General features: G+C 50.6%; 1 protein-coding gene and 1 non-coding gene across 3 annotated transcripts in view; one reads left to right on the top strand and one right to left on the bottom strand.

The window, feature by feature from the left end:
* Window positions 1–11772, bottom strand: part of Cpne5 (copine 5) — a 63716-nt gene that overhangs the window by 15227 nt on the left and 36717 nt on the right. For both annotated transcript variants that reach the window (XM_036168066.1, XM_036168067.1), the window contains one exon: window positions 11619–11682. In XM_036168066.1, the coding sequence (XP_036023959.1) occupies window positions 11619–11682 (64 nt within the window). The remainder of the gene's footprint in view (window positions 1–11618; window positions 11683–11772) is intronic.
* Window positions 3594–3674, top strand: Trnaa-agc. Its single transcript has one exon. It is a non-coding gene; the product is annotated as a tRNA-Ala (tRNA).

The following is an 11772-nucleotide window of genomic DNA, read 5'->3' as shown; positions in this document are numbered from 1 at the left end:
CCCACTAACCAGTGTTCCCACCCAACACCCTAAGGGAGGTGAGTGGGACAAGGAATAAATCAGGGGCCAAAGGCTCATAGTGGGGAACAGGGGGGTGTAGGGAAGGGGATGGGGGGGATAAGAGGAGGCTTACCAAGCTCATCAAGCAGAGCTAATTTTGACCCCCAGACCAGCTCCCTGCCCCACTGCCCTGACATCTGCAAAGAGGCCGCCAAGCCCTCTGAGGACCCTGCCCACTTCCTGGGTAGGTAGGGTCACGCCTCTCTCAGACTCTGCTCCCTCAGGCTTCATCCTTTTCAGGCTTACCCCACCCCTACCTACCTCTCAGGACACAAGTCCCCCACCCTACTCCTTGGCTCTGCCCTTTCAGAGCCCTGCCCCCCCACCCCCCAGCTGTGGGGAACCCTGGCCAGGCATGGCAGATGTCAATCAATGTTCACTTTTTCACCTAGCCCAATGTGGCGTCCCCAGTGAGAGGCAAGCTTTGCCTGAAGACCCTGGGGTCCGGCCTGCTGTCCATCAGCTTCTCCTTGCTCTCTTGTGGAGGTGAATGACCAGTGAAGACGGAACAGTGACAGAACAATGGGGGCTGGCAGTATAACCAGGCTGTATATAACACACCCACCAATTTTAAAAGTGTGGGGGGGGGGGAGGCGTGCATGCATGTGTGAATGCAAGCGTGTGTGTGTGTGTGTGTGTGTGTGTGTGTGTGTGTGTGAGAGAGAGAGAGTGAGAGAGAGAGAGAGAGAGAGAGAGAGAGAGAGAGAGAGAGAGAGAGAATGTGGACATTCTTGTGGAAGGCAGAGGGCAACCAAGATATTAGTTGCCTTCCACCTCGTTTAGACACGGTCTCTGTTGTTCACTGTCTCACGGCCCTGAAGCTTCTGAGGACTGGCCTGTAGCTTCCCACCTTGCTGTAGGAACCCTGGGATGACAGCCGCTCACACTGAGTATCCAGTTCTGGGGATTCAAAGGTCCTCAACACTGGTACAGCAAGCGCTTTTACCCCCGGTGCCATCTCCACACCGCTACCTTTAAGTCTACGTTCATTTCATCCTGTCAACAATTCAGGGGGTGGGCGCTGGGCTCCCTCCTGTTTTATGTGGAAGAGGGGTTCAACACTCAGGAGACAGAGGCTTGCAGATCTCTTTGAGTTCACAGACAGCCTAGTCTACATAGAGTTGCAGACTACTCAGCCCGGGGGGAATCCATAGTGAAATCCTAACACACACACACACACACACACACACACACACACACACACACACACGAACAAAAGGGCCCCCTAAGGCTAAGTTCCTGCCACTAAGCCTGACTAATACACATACACACACACACACACACACTCATACAAGGGCCCACTGAGGCTGAGTTCCTGCCATTAAGCCTGAGTAACCTCGATCCCAGGGACCCACACAGTGGGAGCAAAGAACCAGTTCCTGCACACTGTTCTCTGACCCTCGTTTGCCATGCACACGCGTGCCATGCACACGTGTGCCCATACATGTACACATGCAACACAAACAAAGTGTAAGAAATAAAGGAAAGACCAAGAAGGTGGAAGCACAGAACTGGAAATGCCCCTGCTGGAAGCCACACAGCACAGCTCCAGAGATGCGTAACTGAAATTCTAAACAATGACCCTGCATCCCCTGGCAAGCTTAATTATGTCCTATAACCTCCAATGGCAGAGGCAGAGGAGTGTGAAATTCGTTTAGAAGGGCCTCTGTGCAAACTAGTTTAAAAAAAAGGCTCTGAACTCCAGCAGGGTGGAAAGCTCAGCCAGGGCATGACAGTGTGACAGCAGGTTTCCTGTCTATGGTAGATAAGGGAGGCTCAGCAGGCTCTTCTCCAACACGCAGAGATGCACACACACAATCTAGATCCAGCAACAATTGCCTAGAGCCCACTGTGACTGCTGTACCTCGACAAAGGACCCCTGGAAGGCAAGACAGACCTTCAGAGAGATTTCCAGCTTGTCACCAAAGCAAAGGTCCCTGGTGGGCACTCAGTGGGGAAGTCCTGGGCACAGGAATGGCTCAAGGTCCCGGCCTGTGATGAGGATGGGACCTGAGGGCTGGCACACGCTGGCCAAGCCTTATCCCTGACCTGCATCACAGCCTGTGCCTGGGGAGGGGGTGATGATCTGAACCACCCCTGTTCCCCATCAGTGCAGTTAGCAGATGGGTTGAACTCTTGACACCGTGTGGATCTGAAAGGAAGCTGGGAGAGTGGTGCTGATGGCCTGGATCCCAGGATTCCTGTGAGAGTCGGATTTGGGGATCTGATGCTGAGTTGGGGCTCTCTGAGCCCAATAGATGCTGTTCCCAGCCTGGGAGCCCGTGGGAATCAGTGGCAGGGAAGATAAAACCCGCTCCCAAGATATATAATTTCCTGCAATTTCTGCCTTTCACCCTATCTTTTTAAAAAACATATTAAGTTTCTCTAGAACAGCAGGATTGCTTCAATTTGCATATCCCCGCATGCTAATTGCTCTGCCTTGGAGATTCAGCAGGCAGCCTTTCTCTGCAGCAGGGCCAGGCTTCCTCCAGTACCTCAGCCCTCCCAGCCATGGAAGAAGGCTGAGGAGGTCAGAGGTCAGACCCAGAGGTCAGCAGGCATGGTACCCATTGTGCTGCCCTTGGGTCAGGAGGTAAATGTAAAACGTAAGGGCACCTCAAAGACCCGATGGTCAAAATAAGTGTTTTAACATCACTAAAAAGAATCAAGGCAAAAAAAAAAAAAAAAAAAAAAAAAAAAAAAATCTGTGATAAACACTAAATGCTGAACGAGGAACTTTTTCATAAACAAAGCAGCTGATTCACAGAAAGTCAAGTCACTTGCCTGGAGTCACACACCTGGCAAACAATGGCACCTGAGTTCTTTATCAACTTACAAGCCAACCCTGAGGACGTTTTTAAATGGACAATGGGACCTCGAACGGTGTTATCTATTGCCTTTTGGTCTGCTGGATTTTCCAGAGTCCCTAGAATTAGCACACTGTTCTTTTCAGTTAGATAAAAAGGCGCTCTGTGTGTGTGTGTGTGTGTGTGTGTGTGTGTGTGTGTATGTGAGAGAGAGAGAGTCTGTAGGGGTGGGATCAGGATGCTAGGGAGATGACTCAGTCAGTAAAGAGCTGGATTCTGAGTTCAAATCTCAGCACCCATGGTAAACTGTTGGGCATGGTGGCTCAAGCTTGCAATTCCAGCACTGGACAGGCAAAGAGAGGGGGACCCTGGGACTCACTGGCTGGCCTGCCTAGCCTAGTGGTGAGCTCCAAGCTGGTGAGAGCCTGTCTAAAATCCGAAGGTGGACAGTGCCTGAGGAATGATAACCAAGGCTGTCTTTTGGCCTCTACATGCACATGGACATACAAGCACATGTACACACACACATGCATATACACGCATGCACATACATGCATACACACATGCATATAATGTATACATACACACATGCATATACATGCATATACACATGCATATACACACATACATACACAAAGACACATATGCCCACATATACATATGCAAACACACACACACACACACACACACACACACACACACACACACAGTTACTTAAAAAGGAGGGCTGGGGTTGGGGATTTAGCTCAGTGGTAGAGCGCTTGCCTAGCAAGCACAAGGCCCTGGGTTCGATCCTCAGCTCCGGCAAAAAAAAAAAAAAAAAAAGGAGGGCTGGAACCAGGCATAGCATAGTGTCAGAGAGGCAGAGGCAGATCTCTGTGAGTTCCTGGCTAGCCAGGGCCACCTAGTGAGACAATCTCAAAATGAACACACAAATAAACAACAACCACAAAAGAGGGCCACAGAGACGGACAGCTCAGTGTCAGGAGTACTTGCTGCACAGCCACGCAGACCTGCGTTCAGATCCCAGCACCCACAGAACAAACCAGACAGTCTCACGAGCACCTGTCACCCCAGTGCTGTGGGGGTCACAGTCGGGAACATCTGGGGCTCGCCAGATGCCTGCCTACCCACACAAACAAAAGCCCTGCAGTGTCCTCAGGGAGAGATCCCGCCTCAAAGGAGCAAGGTGGAAAGTGATCCAGGAGGACACCTGATGTCCTTCCCCGGACTCTGCATGGGACTGTACACATGTGTGTGCATACACCCCTCCCCAACACACACACACACACACACACACACACACACACACACACACACACTCACACATCAAATCTATCAGGAGGTGACTCAACTTGGAGCCAAGGAGAGTTTGGGGGTTGGGAGCGGGGTAGAAGAGAGAGAAAGGAAGAGAGACAGAGAGAGATAGATGAGGCGGGTATCAGCACGGAGGCCTTGTGCCGATGTCCATCAGATACAGGTGGCGGTCACACAGCCCGGGGAGACAGAGCCTTTGTTGGTTACACTAACTGTGACAGGGCCTTGGGGTCAAGCTGGCTTTTCTTTGTTGGGGGATGACCGACTTCCCAAACAACCCAGTCAGCTGTGGGTCTGCTGATTTGATCCTTTGGAAGCTGAAGACCCTCCGCTGACCACTTTTCCTCCCACCGAGCCTGCAGCCTGGGAAGCTGACCTAAATCCATTGCTCGGAAGAAAACCGAAAACAATTAGAAGAGGAGGTGAGCATGGCGGCGCATGCGTGGGATCCCAGGAGGAGGAGCCCTGCTGGGAGCTTGAGACCCATGTGGGATGGAGAAGGAGTTCTAGGCCAGCGTGGACTATAGAATGAGGCAGTGTCTCAGAAATAAACAAACAGATGACTCAGTGGGTAAGGGTGCTTGCTGCCAAGCCTGACAAGCTGGGTTTCATCCCCAAGCCCCACATGGTGGAAGGAGGAAACTCCCCATGCTTCCTGTGGCATATGTACACATGCTTTTACGGCACACACACACACACACACACACACACACACACACACACACTGAATAAATACATATAAAAACAAACAAAAAAGGATAGGATGTTCAATGCAGTATTATTTAAATGTATCACAGGAGAAACTATATTCAATAAACAATGGTCCACCCATCCAATGAGGATAACAGGTAGCTATGAAATACTCACTTCTAAGACTAGTAGCAGGAACTTGAAGCCCAAATACTAGGTACCATATTGGCTGGTAGTGCGGTGCACACCTTTAATCTCAGCACTTGGGAGGCAGAGGCAAGAGGACCTCTGCGAGTTTGAGACCAGCCTGGTTTACATAGCAAATTCCAGGCCAGCAGAAGCTACACAGAGAGACCTGGTCTCAAAACAAAACCACTACGTACCAAATTGTACCCCAGAAGATGTATATATGCAGCCATAAAAAAGTCATCCAAATGTCAGTAACAATGATTATCTTTGGGCAATTTTTCTATATTTCCCAACTTGTGCAGAATCAACATTGTATTTTTTCTTTGTTCTGTCCCACATGTGTGTACCCATATATGGACATTCACGTGTATAGGTACACATATGTGCAAGTGCGTGTGCATTATGTGCTTGAGTGTGTAGAGGCTTGAGGAGAAGCTGATGTTGGGCACCTTCCTTGATCACTTTCCATCTTATTCTATGAGGCAGGTGTCAATCAAACCTGCAGCAGGCTACTGTGGCTACGTTTGCTAGCTTGTTTGCTCTTGGGGAGGGGGGTCCATCTCCACCTTCAGAGGCTGGAGTTACCGGGTTACCACGCCCACACAGCATCCACGTGGGTTCTCAGGATGTGACCTGTGGTCCCGCTGCTTGTGCAGCAAGTGATTTCACCACTGAACCGTCTCCCCAGGCTAACATGGTTAATGCGATATTACATACACACATATATTTAAGCATCAGAGACGGCGCTTTTGTTTTGTTTTGTTTTGATTTGACTAGAGAAATTATTTCTGAGACTAAGAAATTATACATTGCGTTTTAGGGAGGATGCTCATGTCTGTTCTAGAAGGGGCGACACGCCTTCCCTACCCTTCAGCCTGAATGCAGCTGAGTGTCAGAGGACCCATACCCCACACCCACTTCACCCACGGCTTCCTCTTCTCTCTCTCCTTCTCTCCCATGGCCATTCCGTTCCAAAGTTCGCAGCAAGGAGAAACACCACCCTCCAGTCCCCTGAACTCCCTGGCTGGAAGGTTTCACAGAATCCAGCCCCTCCCTGGGCACACACAGCACACCTTTGATCCAAGCAGAGAGGCAGAGGCAGGAGGATCTCTGAGTTTGAGGCCAGGCTGGTCTACAGAGTGAGTTCCAGGGCAGGTAGGGCTACACAGAGAAACCCTATCTTGAAATCCTATCCCCCATAAAACAAAGGGGCAAGGAAAGAAGAAAAGAAAAAGAATCCAGCCCCTCTTGCCACCATCCCACCCACAGCCCGCCGGACCCCTTACCACCTCTCTCTCCTGACTCCAGGGCCTTCGCATAGGCTACCTGCTTCCCAGGGAGCTGGCTGCAAGAACTTCTTACCTCCTGCCTGCTTTTCCACATGGGCACATACATAGTCAAATGCCCACAGATTTTCCTTCGGGATCAAGAATGCCGTGAAGTATGCGTTATAAAAAGAGGCAGTGGGTCTGACAGGGTGGAGAGCAGGGGCAGAGGCTGGGATTACCAGCTGGCATGTCTCACACTAAATTAGAACTCTGGGGGACAGCAGGCAGAGGGGGTGAAACATTTACTTTCTGACGTGAAACAAATGCATTTCTGAGCAGTCTAGAGACGTTCCCGGGTGAGGGGACCCCAGGATGCTACAGTATGAAGCTTGGACTTCCCTAGCTGGTACAGGGGAAGCAGTTCCCCATTCCCACCGGCATCCTGAAGGATGATTACTAATCATGACAATCTAACCAACCAGAAAAGCCGAGGAGTCCTGGCCTTCCACAGCCTGTGCAGCCGGCACCTTCCATCTCTCTGAATTCCAATTCCAATGCTCCAAGCCGGCTTCTCCACTGATGGCTACAAACCCACAGAACCTACAGGGCCACCGGTCCAAGTTATTGAGAAATTGTCCCTGGCCTATTCTGGTTGAGACATGGTTTCACTATATAGCCTAGGCTGGCCTGGAACTCAGAGATCTGCCTGCCTCTGCCTCTGAGGTGCTGGGATTAAAGGCATGCGCCACCACACATGGTCTCCCCTCTTTCTTTCTTTCTTTCTTTCTTTCTTTCTTTCTTTCTTTCTTTCTTTCTTTCTTTTCTTTTCTTTTCTTTTCTTTCTCTCTCTCTCTCTGTCTCTTTCTTTCTTTCTTTCTTTCTTTCTTTCTTTCTTTCTTTCTTTCTTTCTTTCTTTCTTTTTAAATAAAAAAGAGGGCTGGCGACATAGCTCAGTGGTGGACTGCTTGCCCATCCTGAGCAGGGTCCATGGTTCAAGCTCCAGCATAAGGTATGTTTATCAACAAGAGCCTTAGGAAGCTGAGGACTTTGCAGAAATACATCAGTATCCCCGCTGGGCATGGGGAAATGTGGGTGACTAGGGAGCTGACCCCGTCAACGTAAGGACCCCCAACTGTATTTGTATCCAATCTGATTGTAGGAACTGTCTTGGCATTGATATTCAACACGAGCAAGGCTTTTCTTTTACTTACTAAAGTAAGCCTGTGACAGGCTGGCATCCACTCCATCCTTTGCTGTCCCTGGCCACCCACGCAGGCTCCAGGCTGAAGGCAGGAAGCCCCGCGCCTTGCAGACCCACAGCCCACCCTCCCCCTTTGAGCCTCCCACCCAAAGCTGGAGTTGCAAAGCTGCTCACATATAATTATTTTAATTCAGCCAGATGCTGAGAATTAGTCTCTTTTCCTTGCAAGGATTCTAGGGAAAGAGAGAATTCAGCCAAAGATGTGCCAGAAGAAAAGGGAGCCCACAGCCTCTGGAGGAAGGGAGCCCCCAAACCTCCCCTGTGCGGGGTGCAGCTTTTACCAAGGAAAACTACTGTGTCTGTGATGAAGGGGGGGAGGGGCAGGGAGAGGAAGGAAGAGGAAGAGAGGGAGGCGGGGTCTAAGGTGGTAAAGGAAGATGTTTACAAGCTGCTTGGAAACCAATGAAGAGCACCAGCCCACCTGAGCTCAGAATGTCTAAAGTGCTCTCGCTGACATTATTTAAAGATACACCAAGGAGGAGGAGGATGCTGGGCTAAGATCTCAGAGGAAACTGGATCTGGACCATCAAGCATTTCCCCCTCAGCCTCTCCTGAACATCAGGCAGCCGCCATCCTCATCACCTTCATCCTCATCAGTTAACCCAACTGCCCCTTAGCAGGGGAACCCTGAGGCTCTGCACTCAGCAACAGAAGAACGTACCCTGGTTCGAGGTCTAGTTTGAGCAACCAGGCCCTCAGCAGACACAGTGTCGTCATCACTAAGTGCTCTGCTGGGCTTCCCTGGCTAGGGTCTTATCAGCTTCTCAGGGCACACCAACCGAAGCCAGCCCTGCCTCGGGTGTACAGGCTGGATGAGCCTGATTCCCAGTGTCCTGTTCTCCACTCAGATAGCTAAACCGACAGGGAGGGCCATCACCAGGAAAACACCATTCCTCTGGTCACCTCTCTACAGCCAATTCTGCTTCCACACAGAAGCCCCCAAGGACAAGGTTATGACTAAAGACTGGGCTCCAGAACGGGCTGCCTGGGTCCAAACCACGTCTGCTGGTGACCGTGTGGCCCTGCCTGGGCTTCATCTCTCTCCATGTTTCCGTCTCCTCATAGAAACTGAGGACCTTGACTACTGGATGTTAGAAGCCTCATGCTACACAAGAGAACATATAAACAAGTCCACATCTATGAACCATTAGTGTGGTCTAGCATCATTGAACAGCACACTACCTACACAGATGGGGCCATCCCGTGGTCTCCCCCACCCCGCCCATTCGAGGGGTGGATACCTGGCCTTCTGCCTTTTGGGCAAGCACTCTGAAGCTGAGACATACCTCAGCCCCTTCTGGTATCTCCTAGGACCCCAGACATTAAAGAGATTTACAAAGGCACTCTTCTCACCTAAACATTCGTGTTTTGAAAATGTTATTTAACATTCACACACCCTCTAATGGAAGTCTCCTGCAGATCTGTCTGTCAAGCACTCACGACACAGCTGAGGATGACCTTGAACTTCTGATCCTCCTGCTTCCACCTCCTGAGAGCTGGAATTACATGCCTGCACCTCCACACTTGGCTTATGGGGATGAAAACCAGGGCTTTAGACTTACTAGGAAGGCAAGACCCCATGCTGATTCTTTAATGTATATAACATATATTATGTTTATGGATATATATATATATGTGTGTGTGTGTGTGTGTGTGTGTGTGTGTGTGTGTGTGTTTTGTTCTATGTCTGTAAGTGTTGCTGCATTTGTGTCTGTGTCTGTATCCCATGTGCATGCCTAATCCATCAGAAGTTAGAAGAGGGTCTTGGGTTCACTAGAATAGTTGTGAGCTATAGTGTGGGTTCTAAGAACCAAACCTAGGTCTTCTGCAAGAGCAGTCAGTGTTTTATTTGTTAACCATTTATTTATTTGTACTTTATGAACATTGGTGTTTTGCTTGCATGTGCATCTGTGTAAGGGTGTTGAACTTCTGGAACTGGAGTTACAGATGGTTGTAAGTCACCATGTGGGTGCTGGGAATTGAACCCAGGTCCTCTGGAAGAGGAGGCAGTGCTCTTAACAGCTGAGCCATCTCGCCAGCCCTGCAGCCAGTGTTCTCAACCACTATGCCATTGCTCCAGTTCCCCATGTTGATTTTTTTTTTTATTGTTTTTAAGATAGGGTCTCTCTATGTATGGGGTTGTCCTGGAACTTGTTATGTAAACCAGGCCTTGAACTCACAGAGATCAGTCTGCTTCTGCCTCCTGAGTGCTGGGATTGGTTCCACTATCATTATTCTAAAAGGAATGAATGTATGACGCCACACTTGTTCTGTCACGGTTTCTAACACGGGGGTCCGGATCCTGGCAAAATGCTGCTCTGATCCAGGCAGGTGGGGAGTCTTGTTTTTCCTTCTCTTTCCTAGAGCCCCAGGGGAGCCCTGTCCCCAGATACCCAGCGCCACCCCCCACCCCTTCTGCCTCATGAGGGGTTCCTCACTGACCTCAGGGAGGCCTGGTTTGGGTGGCCTGGGGGGCAGAGTCCTGATCTCACAGTCAGCCTGACCTGGACTAGAGCCAAGGTCTGCTTCCCCTTGTTTCCAAGAGAAGCTGTAGTCTCGGGTGACACTCAAGTCCTCCCCCCACCCCCGTGCATAATCGAGACTCTCATCTTAGGTCTTAGGACTAGTGTCTGTGCTGTCATCACCAGCTTCAACTGCCAACTTTACACACACCTGGAGTCACCAGAGAGGCGGGAACCTCAGCTGAAGGGTTTCCTCCATCAGGCTGCTCCATGGCCATTCTGGGAGGCATTTTCTTTAAGATTCCATTGTATTATATTTAATTATGTGTAATGGGTGTGTGCACATGAATGTAGGTGCTGAGAAGGCCAGACACGTTTGGTCCCCTTGGAGCTGGAGTTACAGGCATTTGTGAGCCACATGACCTTGTCGCTGGGAACTGAACTCAGGTCTAACGCAAGAACAACACACTTTCAACCACTGAGCCATCTCCTCAGCTCTGAGGCATTTTCTCCATGCTTCACTGATGTAGGAGGGCCAGCCCACTGTGGGTGGAGCCGTCCCCAGGCAGGTGAGTCTGGGCTGTATAAGAAAGCTAGTTGGTCATGATCCTGAGTGCAAGCCAGTAAGCAGCGTACCTCCATAGCTTCTTTTCCTTTTTGGTTTTTCGAGACAGGGTTTCTCTGTGTAGTTTTGGTGCCTTTCCTGGATCTCACTCTGTAGACCAGGCCGGCCTCCTTGAACTCACAGAGATCCGCCTGCCTCTGCCTCCCAAGTGCTGGGATTAAATGCGTGCATCACCACTGCCCGGCTGCTCCACAGTTTCTGCTTCAAGCTCTTACCTCGAGCTCCTGCCCTGATGTCCCACAACAATGAACTATTACCTGGGATTATGAAATGAAACAAACCCTTTCCTCTCCAAGCCACTTTTGGTCACGGTGTTTATCAGAGCAACCCAAAAGCAAATGGAGCAGCATCATTATATCACTTTCCCCTTATTATCAGCCGTCAGAGCCCTGACCCCTTTCTCGGTGGTAAACCACCCCCTATTACCTGCATCTCCACAATCCTACAGAAGCGTCAAAACCAAAGGCTGCCGGGAACTGCAGACTCTTGGCTTCCCAACAGCCGCACCCACCCATATTCGTTTTCATACCTGCCCACACTCACGTCCACCCATGCACATGCACTCACACTTATACCCACACACACATACATTTTCTCCCTCTGTTCCACAGGGGTGTCATCCTATGCCACAGACAGAGTGAAAAGGGACAACGGAATGTCAAGTGCCCAAGGCCAGAAAGGCTTCGGTCATCAGTGCGCTGCTGGGGCAGTCTGGGCTGAGGGCCATGCGATAGTGCCTGGAAGGAGCCTGGCTCTGTGGTGCAGACTGGTCCTTCCTGCCTTGGGTCTCACCCTGCTCAGCCGTGAGGATGGAACCTTCTAGCTCTGTCAGAGGTGTCACAGTCTCATGCCAGCCAGGTCACAAGGAGCCCTGTCTACCGGGACTCCCTCCAGGGATGTCGAATCCTGGGCCATGGAGAAGTAGCCCCTGCTACTCACCCTACAGTTGCTCAGCTCCTCTGCAGACAGGATGATGGAGCCACATTTCTTCCCTGGGACACCACTGAGGAAGAAGAGACAAAAATGACAAGCCAGACGGGGTCAGACCAACCCGACACTCCTGGGTCAGCCATTCCCATGCCCGCCCTGTGCC

Source organism: Onychomys torridus, chromosome 18 (assembly GCF_903995425.1).
Source record: "Onychomys torridus chromosome 18, mOncTor1.1, whole genome shotgun sequence".
In the NCBI taxonomy this organism is placed as follows: domain Eukaryota; kingdom Metazoa; phylum Chordata; class Mammalia; order Rodentia; family Cricetidae; genus Onychomys; species Onychomys torridus.
This window is presented reverse-complemented; position numbering and strand designations above follow the sequence as displayed.